The 17,515-nt window shown below is 42.8% G+C and overlaps 1 protein-coding gene across 1 annotated transcript in view; it reads left to right on the top strand.

Moving 5' to 3' along the window:
* Positions 1-17,515, top strand: part of MYO10 (myosin X) — a 173,002-nt gene that overhangs the window by 126,488 nt on the left and 28,999 nt on the right. The window contains exons 20-22 of the mRNA XM_072853128.1: positions 13,008-13,132; positions 13,289-13,403; positions 16,933-17,039. Of these exons, the coding sequence (XP_072709229.1) occupies positions 13,008-13,132; positions 13,289-13,403; positions 16,933-17,039 (347 nt within the window). The remainder of the gene's footprint in view (positions 1-13,007; positions 13,133-13,288; positions 13,404-16,932; positions 17,040-17,515) is intronic.

The raw sequence follows: 17,515 nt of genomic DNA, 5'->3' as shown, positions 1-17,515 counted from the left end.
TGCAGCTTGCCAGCCACACCATTTGTGCATGTTTAGCCAAAAAGAAACGGTGTCCAGCCTCATTAATTAAGTAGTCTTTCAAAGCAAGAAATGATGATTTTTGTTAAAAGTGGTTTAGCACCTAAATTAGCTTCACAGAAGTTTTTAATCTAAGCAAACAATTCACGTAGCAAACAAAGTCATGTTTAGGAAAGCTGATTCTATCTTCAGTGTCTCTTTCTGACTCAAACATTAAGAGTTATGTTTCGTTGCATATTTAAGCCAGCCTAGGAATTTCTCAGGGGAGAAATGGCTGTTCAGCCATCCAAAATTGCCATTTCCCTGTGACCGCTAGTGTGCACAACTTAGCGCATCTCAAGTCAGCCAGATTCTTAAATCTCTACACCTCATTGGCCTCACTGAGCTCTAAGCACACATCTAAATGCTTTGCTTAAGTTATTACTGGTTTTAGGCTGCTGTGGGCATGCTGGGCAGCACATACCAGAGTACCTGGAGCTGTGATCCCTCTTGTCACACAGCTTTGAAGAGGAGGGAGGCATATGTGCATATGTGCAGCTCCCTTACAGTTGTGCATCCAGCCTAAAGTTGCAACTCCTCTGTGCAGAGGAGGAGGGAGGACTTGTTACATCCATTGCTCCAGTGGCATGGAGTCCACGCTGCTGGCCAGTCCCAGGAGAACGTAGTGCTGGTATGTCAGCAGGGAAAATGCATCTAACCGATCATGGAGTCTCAACGGTGTGTTTTCACCGTGATCAGAAAATCTGGAAGAGGGACAGAAAAAAATCCACTTCTAGGGCAGGAAGAGACGTATTCTTATTTAAATGTGACGTGGCAGATTGTAAAACCGTAAATAAGGGCAGAACTTGTCTCCACAGCATCGTCTTAAAAATAGATGGAGTCAACTAAGTGGGTGCTTCATGTAACTAAGAAAAGATAGAGCTTGCCTTAGAGAAACAAAGGGCCATTAACCAGCATCCCTGCCTGTAATTCTGCAGGCTTTGTGGAACAGTGGCATTGCAATTGAATCACTCAGAAGGTGGTTGAATGTTAAATTAATTAGGTCCTGATGTAATTTTACCATCTATTATAATTCATTTTTTCTCTCTGTATATGTATACGTGTAGTTAGATCAGTTAATAGTTAGTTTGATAACCATATTGGTGTTAAGGGAGGTTTCTTCCCATCCATTGGGGATAACTCTGAACCATGCTAATAAAGCAAAGTTAATTTACTCTGTAGTTAACTCTTATTTCACAGATGTATAGGAATTGGAACAAACAAGTAGTTTGTGCAATTTTTTTGTGAGGGAAAAATATATGGTGACTTTCATTGCAAGTGTTAATGATTGCCAATATATAATCTATAGCAATGAGATCGCTATGGTTTTTTGCTCTACGAAATGCGATTATTAGCAATGCTTGCAGGAAGCGCAGGAGCTACCTGCTGTTGTAGCCCAGATGATCTTGACTCACCTTGTGCCTTCAGTGTGGCCTCTGTGGCAGCGCAGATAGCTGTGATCTGCAGAGCTCCTCCTACTCGTGTTTGTGTGATATATGAAGAAATCAGTAAAGGGGCTTTTTGTTTGGTTTAGGATGGAATTTTCAGAATTATCAGAAATATCTAATTTGATTTTGATGTGGTTCTCAGAAACATCAAAGAACTCAAGTAGGAGACTTTCCAGCTCTTAATTAGGGGATGGGACGGGACTGTTGTGTTATAACAAAGCACTCCAAGGAGAGCACGTATGCTGCCTTTTTCTGTGAAATGAATGTACACAAGAACAAACAACTACTTCACTTTCTGTCCCTTCCCCGCAAACACACACACATACACGTTTCACTGGTCTTGATACCCCCTTGTCTAGTTGGTTGCAGATCTGCAAGGCAAGTCCTGAATTCATAATGTCAAAATGTGTAGGGATACAAAAGCAGCAGCTCAAAGGACCAAATTCTAAGAAAAATGCCAAAGTTAGACTGACGCTACCTGAGACATGCTGACATATAAGATGTAGGAGTAATTAACATACTGGTTACATGGGACTGAGCTGGGTCATTTATCTGGGCCATCATGCAACTCTTGCTGTCAGCCAGGTAGATGTCTGTGCTGATCACAGGGATCCCCATCACCTTCTGTAACCTTGAATTTCCCCTTCCTAGACTTAAAAAGTATCTTAACTGCAGTGTTACGGGTTTCCTCATGCTTTTAAAACTTAAAGCAGATCCCCAGACCACCCACGGCAAGTCTGCTGCAGCATAGGTCTCGGGCACCCCCGGTGTCCTGGGCTCCCCCAGGTTGAAGCGAGACCTCGGTAATGATGAAAAACAGCACGGACCATGCGCGGCCTGATGGGCATTTTTGGTGCAGAGGGGCTTGCATGCCGGCCGCTCTGGCAGGGGCCGGTGCGGGGTCCTGGGGAGCCAGACCGGAGGGGTGCTCCGGGAGGGCCAGGTTGCGGCACCCTTGCAGGCAGCAGCCCGGAGGCAGCAGCCCCGCCGTGAATGGAGCCCTGTGCCTGCGCCGGGGTGGGAATAATCTGCCCTTTCAGTGCTGCCCGACCTCCGGTGTCCTAGCAACCCAAAGCTGTTCGGCTGAATATTTTGTGGCGTTCCTCATTTACACGTATCAGATATTGGCTGTGATTTAAGCCTGGCTGATTTCCCATTACAGCTTTCAAACAAAAGGCTCGATACAGGAAGGAGAGGAGAAGGGGCTCCTTAGGAGATAATTCTGTAAAACCATATATTTTTTTCAGTGTAGGAATTGCACTGGAACGTTTCCTTGCTTGAGAAAGCACTGAGCAGCAAGTCTGCGCGTTATGTCAGCCTTGTGCTTTGTAGGCGTCTTTTATGGGCCACTGAGGGAATGAACCGTGTGCAGGGGTGAAATGCGTTGGAGAAGAAGAAACTGTTTGTGGCCCCAGTATTGAAAACGGGTGCGATCAAGTGCTAACTTTTTAACGTTCCTTGAATCTGATTTTGACTTTCAGCTAGGAAGTTGCTGGCTCTCATGGCCTTGTACACTCCACACTGAAATCAAAGACAACCCAAACTTTTTTCTTATTTTAAACCTTATAGTTTGCAGAGGTGTGATTCATGATTGTTGCAGGGGTTTTCCCATTTTTAACCATTGGATCTGATAATGTGGAGAAGTCTTTTATTATTTCAGGGTGAATGTGTGAAGGCTTTGTAATGACTTAATCTAAGCTAGTCGATAGTGCTGCAGCCTGTGTCTTCGCAGACCGTCAGCCACAGTAAAATCTCATCCAAACTTCCCTTGCTGGCCCGCCAAATACTTGCATAAATAATGAACTTGCTTCCTGCCAAGGCGAAGCTTGCATGTGGGAAGCGCAGTTCTGGATTGCACTGTGCGCTGCAGGCCAGTAGCTCTGTGTCTTGGTCCTTTCCCTGGTGCAGAGTCGGTCTTTGGGAATCCCAGTATCAAAGGTTACAGAAGTCAGCACTAAGCTTCTTCAAATAAATAAAAGTAGTATTATTTCCACAACTGGAGTGCTGAAAGGGGACTAGTTAGATCTTCTAGTCTAACCCGCTGCGTGGCAAACTGTAAGGAAACTATTAACGCTTGCTGGAAGGAGGAGGACATCCCGTGTTTTCTTTGAAGTGTCTGGTGGCTTTAGACGGTCCCACCACCATGGGTAAGCTCTTCCAATGAATGCACTCAGTGAGAAGAAGGTGTGCCTTCTAGTTTGGATATGTCTTGCTTTGATTTTCCTGGGTTTTATGTCTTTATCTGCTGTATGTTAGCAATTGTTGTTGAATGTATGCTCTTGGTATAGCTACTCACAGATTACTATCAAGGCCTCTCAGCTTTCTCACTGATGAGCTCCTCAAGGTTTTTATTGAAGTCCCTTACTGCTTTTTTTAACTCAGATCTTTATTCTCATGGCTCTTATCTAAGTGGTTTCCAGTGTAGCGGTCTCCTTTATCGTGCTCCAAAATTGGACACAACATTTCAGTAGCAGTCACATAGCTGAGGAGCACAGGTTAGCCCACAAATCACTAAACTGGCTTCTGAAATATCAGAGAATTTTTAGTATTCTCTTTAAAGCAATGCACCAAAATAGAAGACTCTCAAGATGTAAATGGCATTCAGGCATGTGGTCCTAAAGGAATAGGGTGGGACCAGATCTAGAGAAGCAGCGGGTGGGTGCCCAGGACTGAAGCAGAGAATAAAGTGAGATTTGGATTTAGAATCCTCTTCTGCTCTCCTTGTGCTCCACGAGTTGATGTCTCTTGTCCCTCTGTGGAGTGCGATGTTGGCTCCCTCCACCCGTGTATCACGAGCTCTTGTGGCTGGAAGGGAGGTTCTTCGACCTCCTCCTTTCTACTGACCTGCAGTAGAGAAGAGGAGGCAATATCCCTGTATCCTCTCTCCCCCCGTATGGAGCTGCAGTCTGAAAAAAGGTTGCTCAGTTTCGTGTTGCCAGGGAAAGCAGAGTTGTGATAATGTGGATCAAAGTTATCTGTGATACTATTTCAGGATGTACTGCTGAAGTGATACTGTGTTAGCATTTCCAGCTAGCTAGATGGAAGGTTTCACATACTCAAGTGTGAGATTACTTGTAGTAACACTACGCTAGGTATTAGAAGTACACAGGATTAGGTTCTGACACAGATTGTTGCAAGAAAAGGTTTTACAGCTATGTCAGACTTTGGCCATGCAAGATGAAATTCATCTTAAACAGGTTCTCTCAAGTATTTTAATCCTCATTTTCTATCCCCTGATGGAACTTCATATCTTTCAGGAATAAATGCTTGATACTAAACACCATTATCTGAAGAAACCATGTTAGAGGAACCATCCTAAAATATGATTTACTGCTTTTGAATATAGAAATGGACTTATATGCCCAGCCTGCCAATAAACTGTCAAATAACAAAAAAACTTGTAAGGTGTGGATGAAAAGTCTGGTGTGGAGGAGTGAAAGTATGGTGGAAAAATTAAAAAAGAAAAGAAAAGAAAAGAAAAATAAGGGTGCGGTCTCAGTCCATGTAAGTTATTTAATGTCATTGCTGATGTGGAGGGTCAGGGTTTCACCATCTGCAATTGGTCTCTATGCAACCTCAGCAGACCTAGAGCAGTGTGTGCAGTTGTTTTCTTGACCATTGTAGTGAACAGTGGTGACATTGGTGTTGGCGGTCTTGACATGGGGTCGGTAAGGAAGGACAGCTGTCCTTGCAATTAGTACCTCACAGCATGTTTCTTCATGGTACGTCTGTGGCTATCAGGCAGCCTGATTGATTTTCTTCAGGAGAAGCCTGCTGACAGGTCACAATGTGGGGAGAATGAGGCCAGATTGGGGTTTAGTCTGCAGGGACTGGAGGCTTTAGTGAGGATGACCTCAGATGAAATGGCAACAGATTACTCACAGGTGGAGAAGGAGGGTCCATGAAAAGTTCCAGCTGGGGTCCATGCTGCGAGTTGCACCGTCTGTCAGTGCGCTGAGATCCTGCCAGAGCGGCTTCAAACCTTAAATCCCTCTTTTCCTAAATGCTCTTAATTATCGGTCTCCCATGGCTGGTCCTGCAGTTGCTGTTCTGGGACAAACAGCCCGTGAGACTTGCTGTGCATTTCAATGGACTCCCTGCATAATGTGTTCAAGCAACAAGGGCTCACTTCAGCTGAAAATTTAGGCAATCACGTAGATAGCTCTAAACATGCACTTAGAAAACTTAAATATCTCTGGTGTTCAAGCCTGTGCCTTTAACAATCCATTCCTATTCCGTGAAGTTTTAACCAGTGTGTAAGAAATTACTCCGTCATTTTGAGGAGGTAGCATTCCTCTGGGCTTATATGAGAGAGGTAGACAAATTCTGTCTTCCTTTAGAAGAAATTCTGTATACCTTTAGAAAGGAAGGTTTGCAAAGAGGCTATTGTGTGTTTACTCTTAGGGGTACCATTTAGTCCATACAAACCAAACAGAAAGAAGACTACTCTGCAATGCAAGAGTACAGTAACAATGACTAATAAAAAGCAGATTAAATAGCTCCAGGACTGTGAGTTTATTGATCCTTGTTGACGAAAGCATGAAATCACAGCAAGCCGGTCAGAATCATTTGAGCATCTTTTCTCCAACAGTGAAGCTAGTTCCAGCTCTTATCTTTGTTATATATAGCCAAGCAGGACCTGAAATATGACTACAGCAGCTTTGTAGATGGACCTAACTCAGCAGTGTCTTGACCTAGTTGAAATCTTTAAACACTAGTGCAAATGGTCAGTGTGGTAATGTACTGCTTCAAGATGGTTGTCTTAAAAATACCCTTGGGATGTCCTTGCTTGTAAAGTAAGCTGTGTGACAGGCTGAATATAAATACAAAAACATTTTCATATTTGTTTTTTGAGTCTCCTCCTTTGACTGTTTTGGTACAGTGGAAAAACTCTAACATTACAGTGTTCCTTCTATACAGTGTTATTTTTAGCACAGGCAACTCTAACCTGTGGCATGAGAGTGGCTAATTCTGAAGTCTGTCTCTTAGCTGAAATACTCCGGGCTTGAAGATGAATCACACAGGTCAGATGCAGTAGTTGGAGTTGAAAAGAAGATCAGCTAATAGTGTAAACGCTTGCTGTCAGTAAATGCAGTACTTTCACGTTCAGACCTGTAGAGACTGTATAAAAGAGCCAGCATATCATTACTGAGTTTGCAGTGAAATCTGGCCTGGAGTTTGCAGCAGAATTTTTTGAGGTACAAGTGTCGTTGCAATATACCTACGCTCTTTTTCTAGCAAGTTACCACCAGCAGTGTTAGTAATTTTTAAAGGCTTTTTACGGGGTTTTGGGCTGTGTGTGTGGATAAAGACCAGGAGAACTTTGGACATGCAAAACACTTACTGTTATTTCAGGTTTATCCAGATATTCCTTGACTTGCCAGTGCCATACAGTAGAAATACCAAATAAACTTTTTAGCTGTGGCGTGTTTTTTGTTTTTATTCTCCTATACTCTTACGGTGTTTGTCTGTGTGGACACAAATACTCTGGGACAGTAAGGGAATGTCTTCAAAAACAAAGCAGGCATCAAACTTGTCTATGTTTTAACCTGAACCTGTTCCAGTTACAGCTAGCTGCATGCTGGAGAAGACCGTAGAGGGTTTCTTTCCTTGAAATATGTGTGCTCTTAGGTCAGTGGGACCTGAAGCTCCAGATCCTTGGACAGGACGTGCACAGGTTTTCATGCTCCTTGTGCTGGAAGCAGAGCAATTCTGAGGTTGAAACTGTTGAATAAGCCGATGCTGTCGAAGTTTACGGTGCAAGCAACTGAAGAAACGATGGCTAGAAATAGACTGAAGAAATGATGGCCGGGGGTGAAATGGTTTGTTGGAGGGTGACCAACATGGCACTGCAGTTGAAGTCTCTGGATTTGACAGGGAGGTTGCCCTCGCCCTGCCTGTCCTGGCTTTACAGTGCATTTTGCTATTGCAAGTGCAGGTGTTTCCCTTTCACTTCTTTCAGGTTACTGGCTTGACTCCTCCGCACAAGTAAAGGCTGCCGAGCAGTACATATGGATAAGAATCGCTGAGAGTAATGTGATTTTAACAAAGGCAAACAATGGGCTCACAGAAATTTTCATATCAGTTCAGCTACATTATATATTAGAAGTTAATTTATTCACACTTTTCAAATTTGTCTGGGAGGAAAGCCCAGCATTGGTTTTGACTTGTGGAGCTGGTAACTGAGATCAGAAGACCATGAGGACTGTTTCAAAACATCTGGCTTAATAAGTCCCCATATTTTTGAAGAAATATCAGGACATATTAGGATGTGAAAACAAGTTCAAAACCCACTCTAATGCAGGAGAAGACTGACCTCTCTTTGATTTCTGCTGCTTTTCTCCAGAGTAAAATTGCCAAGACTTCATTTTAGGACTAAAATAGCAGATGTAAAAAACTAAGACCTTGAGAAAAGTTATTGGTTCACATCCTCTCACCTGTTTTTCATCTTTTCTTTCTGTGTACCTGTCTTCACAAAACACATTCCTAAACCGGGAAAATCAGCACTTTTTAGACACAGTAGCAAAGCTGACATAGTCCTACTCATGTTCTCACAGAGGAATCTAGAAACGAGGGACTGGGGGTTTTTTCTTTCTCCCCCCCCAATCTCTCTGTGAAGTTCCTCCTGCCTACAGAAGATCCGTGAGGCTGCTGTCATCTGTCATTATTGTGCCTGTACTCTTCTGAGGCAGCCAGGAGTTCAGGGAGGAAGAAGGATTTCCGTGGGGAGAAGTCAGGTATCCTCCGTGTTTGAACGGAGCAAATGATGCACGGAACAAAAAAATGTGTTCTCTCTGTGTGTGTTACTCGGATGCTTGGGGTCTCCACTAAGGGTGCTGTCCAGGGAAAAGGGATGGCATTTTTTCAAGCCTTAGTCAGACTGCAATCTAAGGAACTATTTTATCATGAAAATTATGCGTAGGTGTTAGATGTCTGTCCTAATGGCTGCTTCTAATTGTGATTTCAGGCAGAAGCTTTGCCCTTTAGGAGGCTCACAACAGATCAGAGCAAGCATTTAGCAGCTTACAGAGCCAGAGTCTCGCCAGCAGAGACTCCAGGTCGCATTAAAGCCTTGGCTTCAGTGCTGTCTGGCGCAAATTCAGTGGAGACTTTTGGATTCAGGAAATGATAAATTACAAGTTGTGCTATGAAAGAGTGCACCACAAAAGACACCTTTATCAGGTAGAACAAACCTGACTTGTAGCTATTAATTTCACATTGATGTTGCTCAGTGCCCTAACGTGGCTGTGACCCCCGTGAGTCTAGCTGTTGTCTGGTGATTTTGCGTGTCGGAGTGGTTTAGTGCTGCCATTCCTTGATAAAAGTGAAATATCTATTGAAAATTGAGTTGATTTGAAATTGATTGCGTCTCTCGGACAATTTTGGAAGCTATCAGTTGACTTCCTTTTCTGTTGCCTTCTCTTTTACAAATTTGATCTTACTTTGCAGGAGTCTTACTTTCAGCAATTAATTCAGATTTTTACTTTGGAAGACATATTGTTTTAAAATCCGTTATGGTTCTGTTGTCTACCTGAAATTTTCCTACAGAATACAATTTCTTCCCAAGTGTTCATTTGTGAAACAAATCCAGTTTTTACAGCAATGCTGGTAAAAGTTTAGCAGACCCCAGAATGAGTCCTGTCCTGTGTTACTTTGGTGTAAATCTGAAGGTTAGCTTGCTTACCATAGGAAGTCTGAAGGAGCACCAGTAAAGATCCAAGACTGAGCATCAGCTGCATAGGTAACCCTTTGCATGGAGATTTTATACTATAGCAAGTTTAACTCCTTAGCGCTGCACTGAGCATCGTTGAAGTGGAGATGGTCATCATTCTCTGTCTTAGAAGTGTCTGCAGTTTAACAGTGGGGTATATACAGTACTTGCACTCTGGTTCAATAAATGCACATGCAGTCGACTTTTTTAAGTATGAGGAGTCCTGTTGACTGGAAGTTATGCTAAAGGTTATCCCTGTCTGCAAGCATTTATATGATTGAGGCTGAAATCCTCTTCATCCATGGAGTAAAACTACCTGAGGTGCAATGTATCGCCAAGTCATAAGGTGGATATGCTGGATGCTGTGGTGGTGTGCACAGGACTGCATTTGTTACTTCTTCTGGTTGTTTTCATTAGACGTGGGAAACCATGGCTGCATTTTAGCGTTTCGGATTTCGGGTGCCTCTCTGACTGGCTGCAGCTCTCCTCTTTGGTGAGGGCTGGAGAGTTGCTGTGATGGCTCAGTCAAAAACCCCCAGGTGATGGGGAGTATCTTCTGCTACTCTGTATTCCAAGTGTAAAATCGGAGTCCAGCACATCTCTTACCACCACCCCTGGTTTACTCAAAGCAGCCAGACTCGTTGCAGATGTAAATCCAGTGATATGCCAGGGCAGGATTTGACCCTCCAATTTAATAGCCTCATGTGTCTGTGAGTAATTAAAAATAACTAGTAATGTAAAGTGGAGGACTATGCTTATGTAATTAGAATTGCAATGGTCTTTATGCTGCCCCACTGTGATACCGTGTTAACATCTCTTGCAGTGTGTCATGCTTTTCTTTAAAATGCAGGCTTCTGAAGTTAGGTGACTGTGTGACAATCCCAGCGTGTGGTGACAGAGCAGGGCTGTTTCTAACTTCTCTAGCTGCTGGAAAAAGGTCATGAAAATGTTGCTTCTTCCTCTGCGACTCAAAACAAGGATGGAAAGAGAAAGTTTTTTTGAAAAGTAACATGAGCTTTCAAGCCAGCCCTGTGGCTGACTTTTGACTTTTTAAGTGCCTGGGGCTGGCAATAAAAGGATTAGATGGTGCAGCAGCCATCTGGCTCTCAAAGCAGGAGGTGCTGCCTTGCAAATTGAGAGGCTGCCTTGTAAGACAGATGTCCAAACTTTGCCTGGCTTTGGTGTATCCCCACTCCCATCCATGCATCTGCCTCCCCACCGCAGCCCACTGAAAATAGTTTTGTTTTGTTTGCAAGTCTTGTGAAGAATGTCACCTTTTGAGCCAACGAGCCAAGGACTAAAAGCAGGTGTAGTGTTAAAGAAAAAAGATGTATTGACCTATGTCTGCTTGTGGCACGCATCAGCCTTGGGTTACACAAGGCAAAAAGCGAATGTTTTTCCTTGGGATTTGTGTGCGCATCTGTGTTCGTTCCCTCCCTTTCCTGTCAGCATCATCAGCCACCTGCATAGAAACAGGCAGGGAGATGTGTGCACGGACATTCGAAGGGCAGCTTTGCAAGGCTACTTCCCTAACACACCTGACTGCCGTAGGGTGGGCACGTATGGACAACACTGTTGGCAATACCAGTCAGGACAGTATCGATACCTTTATTGTAAGCATTCATACTGTGTGTTCAGTAAAACACAAAGATATTGCTTGTGGTGTATTTTACTCGTGGTGGCAAAATCCAAATGGAACACATCATTGAGAAGAAAGAGGGAGTTTGCATCATTCGTAGAGGCGTTTTTCCCCCCTCCAGAATGTTAGTTTTTTATATGTTTAGGTATGGAAATAAAATGTTAAGTCACTTCTGTAACAGAGCCATTAATGTAACGATGTCTGGAGTGGCACAGAGTGGATGTAGCTCCTGAGTCTCCCTGGGATGCAAAGCACCCGTCTCAGAGGGAAGGCAGAAGCAGCTGCTGGCGGTGGCTGAATTTCTTCGTAGCCCCCGTCCGCCTGCTCGGGCTAGATCAGGTCCTGCCGGCACGCAGCACTAATTACCCCAGGCAAGGCAGGGCTCACCATGGTGACCAGCCACTTTTTAAAACACGAATTGTTTTCAGTTTTGTTCAGTGCTATTGACTGTGGAGGAAGGGCTGGGCTGTGGTGTTTTTCCATATGAATTTTAGCCGCAGTACCAAAGGAAAGGGTTGGAAGGTCCTTCCCTGTCGGAGGAATGGTGAGTGCCGGGGAAGCGTTTGCCCGTGCAGCTCTGTGACAGCTCGGTGCAGAAGGGCTGCTGTGCCTACAGAGAAGTCTCCCACCTCTGCTCCAGAAAATAAATTAATGAAAGGAAGAATAGCAACATTTTGGTTTAGACATTTTGCCTTTTAAAGGAGGGACGTAGAAGCTAATCTATCAATACTCTTGAAGCTACCTAATTAACAAATCTGAGTTATCACTGGCACACATTGTTTTGTTTTATGCATAAAGGCGCTGATGGAAAAGTTTAGACTAGATATTTTTAATTAACTTTTGCGTCTGTGCTTTCCTGAAATTACTTTTGAGAAGTTAAAATTTTGGGAAGTAATTTATTTGCTAAGTTGAACAAGAGGTATGATTAAAGCCAGTTAATAAACACCAAGAGAGTCCTCTGATTTACTTGCTCAGGGCTTGATCTTGCTGTCATTTCTATGAGCTGAAGAACTACAGATCTTCTATAAAACATTGACTCTATCTGTGACATCTCGCCTTCCAAACAGCTTCTTGCAAAATACTAAACACTGTACTCCAGCCCTGCAAATGACTGTGCAGGATGGTCAGCTGATGTGTTTAAGTGGACTTTGGGGCTGAGGAATTAAATGGTGTATTTACATGTGGTGTTGTTTCGGTATCAGGGTTGCTGGTGTTTTGCAAGGTAGTGATTAGCACTATCTTGAATGTTTCCAGGGATGGAGTATCTACAACTTCTCTGTCAGCTATCTTGAGTAGTTTTGCATGGCTGTGGCTGGTTTTCCTCAAAGCATGGTGAGAGCACAGGTGACTCGGGGGACTCTGAGATGGGACGAGAGGATTCCCGAGGTCCCAGGGGCAGGGACATACTGATCAGTATTCGCAGGTTTTCATGACTGAGTAGCTGGGGTTATCTGTTTTCTAAATGAAAAATTATGCTGAAAGAACTGCATGCAAACTAAGGGCACCTTATTTCAGATAAGCAGATATTTTTTTTCTGTTTACAGATGAAAATATTTCTGCTCTTCAGAATAGCAAATAGAAATTCATTGAAATACAACTTATTTAAGATTTGAGGTACCGTTGGCAAACTTCCATCCCTGTCCATAGTAGATGAAGTGTCACTACACTAAAAATTAAATCTTTTCTGACCTTCTGGGATTGTTTTTTCTAAAATTGTTCACACTACTGTGTTTGTGTATTTTCAACATTTGGAATCATCTACAGGGACTGTAAATTCAGTTGCTAAAGAAACACAATAACCAAGCTTGTAGCTGTTGACCTGTTAGCTGCCTGTGCTTCTTTCCGTCATTTCTTCTGCACAGCAATGGCCTGCGAATATACAAGAAATGGAAGAAGGTAGCTGATTGGATTAAATGGCTGTAGATGTTGTGTCTATGGAAATTATATTGTGTAATTACCCTTTTATTTTTTTTCTACATTTATCATGTAGATATATTTTTATGTTCTGTACTGCTAATGTCCTTTAAAACATTGCGTAGCTAGTTTTTAGCCTTTGTGCATTTCAGATTCATATAATTTGCCCTTTCTTTATTTCCCCTGACATCTTTAACCATTTCTGTTAAAATCCTTGTTTTGAACCTGCTCGTTTTAGATGCCAGACCAGTTTGATCAGACGGTGGTGCTTAACCAGCTGCGCTATTCTGGGATGTTGGAAACAGTCAGGATTCGGAGGGCTGGTTTCCCAGTCCGGAGGCCCTTTCAAGATTTTTATAAAAGGTAAACACACTGTCTTGTGCACTTCGGATGTGAGTCACGGGTACCAAATCAACATTCCTGTGTTAAGGAATAAAGTGAAAATCTAATAACAAAAAAGCATATGGCAAAAATAGAACTTGTCTCTTAAAGGAAGTAATAAATACTTTTGGTTGCCAGGTATAAAGTCCTCATGAGAAACTTAACTCTGCCCGAAGATTTAAATGAGAAATGTGCCGTCCTACTTCGTCTGTATGACAACACAAGCACTGAATGGCAGCTTGGAAAAAATAAGGTAAAATAATCTGACTGTGCATATTGTGGGACTGCTGCTTATACAAAGCTGAGGGGACAGGATTTAGACTGCACAGCTGCAGAGAGGTAGTTGTAATGGTAATTACTTTTGGCCTTAAAAGAAGCTGCGCATGCCTATTGGTGCTCTTGAAACCCTTAGAGCAGCAATTAATGGTTGTGCTGAGGAATTTGCTGTCTAAGGCACTTAGACACTGACTGGTGATTTCACTCATGGAGAAAGAGGCCACTTGAATTTTCTGCCACTGCTCACAAGTGATGTCGCTGGTGAGGATCAGCACTTAAAATGTGGTAGCTGGTTTTTATCATTTTTATAAGTATTGAGCATGTGACGTAACACTTTTGTTCTGCAGGGAGCTTCACTTATACTAGTAAACCCACCTGCATGATACCTGCTCAGTGGCTGAAATCATGGGGAGGAATTTTAGCCTGTGTTCATGTAGCAGAGTTGAGCTCTAAGTGTGTTTGCCATCCTAGTCTGAGAGTCTTTTTCAGAGCTACATTAGACCTCAATATATGTCCTACCGGATAACCTGAACTTTGCCCACAACTTTTTTCTTCCAAAAAAATTCTGAATTATTTTAATTAAAATAATGGAATTTTAATTTGAGAAACAAAACAATCCAAGTGTTTTTGCATGCTCATTTTGCAAGTTTGATTTTGGACAACAGCTGTGTGCAGAGCTTCCCTCCTTCTTGGGAATTTGTGCTCTTGGACTTAACAAATGATGTGAAGGTATTGCATACTCAGGAGAAGATTCCCCATTGCAGGATCTGAGATATCCTAAATATTAAAAACGCCAGGTGCAAAGGACTAGAGAGTGGCTTACAAACATCAGGCCATCACTGCCAAGGATCATCCCCCAGGCCTCTGCAGAGGTCTTTCTCTTCTTTTTTTCTCTGGGTAGCTCCTCTTGGCACTCCCAGGGCTTCCGTAGTGGAGAGAGAACAAAAAACAGATCCAGAAGTAAAGTTTGCTGAATTAAGTGTTATACTTGCAGTTTTCCTGTCAATTGTTAGAATTGTGAAAAAGCTTTGTCATTACCATAAGGTAGCAAAAATATTTTGTAAAATCTGATTGATATTTGTGTGAAACGCCCTTCCTCCTCATTCTCTTCTCCCCACAACTGCATAATTTTGAAGGGTTTCCTCCATTCCTCTGCACGCTTAAGGAGTCTTGGAGATGCTACTGGGAAAGTTGATTTTATTGTTTTACAGTTATTGTAAGAGATAGAATCTGAAATATTCTGATGGCAATTGATGTCATCTTTCATCCCATTTTTGTAGATGATGACTTACAAATAATACAGTGATAACGTTCACCCACAGAGCTAGGCTGCGCTTCCCATTATATTTTCAGACGTAGTATATTAGCAATATTTATACACAGGCCCTGGACAGTGCTTTGGCACCTTAGGGACATATATTTGTGAGAACCTGAAATTGTTTTAACCAACTGCTCATCAGGACCTCACTGGGAGCCAGAGCTCTGTTGTAGCTTCCCTTACTGGGGCCTGGGCTCATCCCCCTCAGGAGCTGCCTGCACATTTGTATGAGTCTTCATAAACAGCTTATTGTAGAAGAGAACAAGAGGGCATTGGTTTCAGGCTGAACGTGGAATGGGGCACTATCCTGCCCATGTCATTTAAAAGGGGTAATAACAACATTGTGATGATTTAGCTTCAGTGTGAATTCTTCTTGTCTTTTACATCCCAAGCTGCAATGCACCTGCTCAGGAAAAGGCATTAGCCTGGGCTTAACGTGTGCTTAACATCCATTTTTGTTCAGGAAGTAGCTGAATGCCTTTCTGAAGCAGAATTTTGGTGGGTTTTCAAAGCCAGTGTGCGTAGAGCAAAGAAAGATTGCCCACTGGGTGAAAGAAAAGGCTTTTTCCATGAGTAAAAGCTTTATATAGAAAGAGCTTGCCAGTGCAACTCGGATACTGGAACTGTGGGACTTTTTATGTTCCTTAGTGTTGGGTAATTTGTGGTAAAATGTAGTTCCTTCCTAGCTACATGCAAAACTCACAACTGTGCCTCTCCTCAGGGGTGCTGCTGCTTTAGCTTTGATGATGGGCTTTTTTTCCCCTAAACAGAGGGAAAACCTACCTTTTTTCTACTTGAACACCCCCAAAAGTCTGTATTTATCTTTTTTCCTTTTTCCTTTTTCCTTTTTCCTTTTTCCTTTTTCCTTTTTCCTTTTTCCTTTTTCCTTTTTCCTTTTTCCTTTTTCCTTTTTCCTTTTTCCTTTTTCCTTTTTCCTTTTTCCTTTTTCCTTTTTCCTTTTTCTTTTTCCTTTTTCCTTTTTCTTTTTTCTTTTTTCTTTTTTTCTTTTTTTTCCTTTTTCTTTTTTTTTCTTTTTTCTTTTTTTTCTTTTTTTTTTTTTCCCCCTCACAGCAAGAAAAAACCCAAAACACTTCAAGGAAGCATTCCTGCTTTTAGACGTCTTTGCAGCCCTCCTCCCTTAGCAGAGCCTACAGTATCTGTGCACTTTCCTCATCGCCATGTTGTGGTGTGCAGCCTGGCTCTCATCCCAGATAATCAAATAGTTTTTCCAGCTATTTCCAGCTGCTCATGTCTTAGCCAGCAGCACGCCAGGCTGTTGCCACCTATAGCTGATACCAGCAGACTTAGCCTTCAAGAAGGAAAAGTTGAGAAGACCTGGAAACAGCGCTGGCAGCAGGTAGCTCACCTCTTTGCGAGTGTGCAGTGAAGAGCAGACGTCAAGGAAGGTGGAAGAGGGAAGCTGCATCCCCCATGCCTGTGCTTGGCTGGAGAAGCAGTTTCATTCATTTAAGGCAAAATAAGCTGGGTTAGCTCAATATATGTCAATACCGTGTGCTAAAGCTGCCTCAAGAGGCACTAGACAGTCTGGGCGAGTGACCCAGGTTAGTGCTCGGATGAGAGCCAGGGGAATGGTCTGTCTGCAGGAGGGTGGCCGGCTGTGGTGGGGTGTTTGGCCCCGGCAGCTGTCTCCCTGTGTAACGACAGGAAAACACAGTCGAGTCAACCCACATATGAAACCACTCTCATTTCTCCTTGCTCCTGCAGGCTTATAGCAATGTCATTTGAAGCAGTGAGGCTTGTAAGGGGTTGTGGAGCTTGATGTTACTGTGAAACAGCTAAATTATCGGGGTGGTATTTCTGCCCCTCAAATCAGGAAGTTCATGCTAAGTCCTACAACTTCTTTGGCCTGTGTTACTCTTTGGCGGGAAAGGCTGTTTAATGAATCCAGTAATTATGTTGCTTTTGAGAAAACTCTGCTCCTAATTAAAATTTCCATTACTGTAATCAGGCTCTTCCCACTTAAATCCAAAGTTAGAGGATCATCTGCAGGTATTTTCTTTTAAGAGGAATATGTTTTATTTTTTTTCTTTTCTGTTGAGGAAATGGTATGTTTGTCTCTGAATTCAAAGCTGGGGCTTGCTGCTCGGACTGACATCGGCAGCACCCTGGCTGTCCTTTATATATGATGCTCTCTGCAAGTTGTTAAGCCAGAGGTTTTCTTGTGTAGGTGTTTCTCCGGGAGTCCTTGGAACACAAGTTGGAGAAACAGCGAGAGGTGGAAGTCACCAAGGCAGCAATGATTATCCGAGCGCACATCTTAGGTTATGCAGCCCGGTAAGTGACTAGATGAGAATATTAATAATTAAGCTTCGGAATAAATGGGTGGGGTGTCATGGAGTTAAATACTTCTGGCACAGTTCTTAACTTTTCCTAGGGACTGGGCATCCAAATCCTGTAAGTGGCTTTTGAAAATACCAGCTGGTATCTTTGCCGGACCCATGAATGAAACAAAATGGAGTTTGAATTTTTTTAATTATAATGAATAAGACAGTATGGAAGTTTGGAGGTCAGCCAGTATCCATATAATTGTATCATGGCATTAGATCCATGGTAGGAACTCTAGCTGGATGGCACCCGGTGGAGCTGCCCCAAGTTACCAGCTGAGATTCAGCTTTATTTTTCCTTTGTCATGGTAAGAAAAGAGAAAGCAAATAATACTAATCAATTTGGTTCTTAAAGAACCATGACATTAGGTAACAGATTAATGTTTCACTTGTTTACCTGGCTTCATGCATTATGTATCAGGTGGA

This window comes from Ciconia boyciana, chromosome 2 (assembly GCF_034638445.1).
Source record: "Ciconia boyciana chromosome 2, ASM3463844v1, whole genome shotgun sequence".
NCBI lineage: Eukaryota > Metazoa > Chordata > Aves > Ciconiiformes > Ciconiidae > Ciconia > Ciconia boyciana.
Note: the sequence above shows the minus strand (reverse complement) of the source record. Positions and strands in the feature narration are given on the sequence as shown.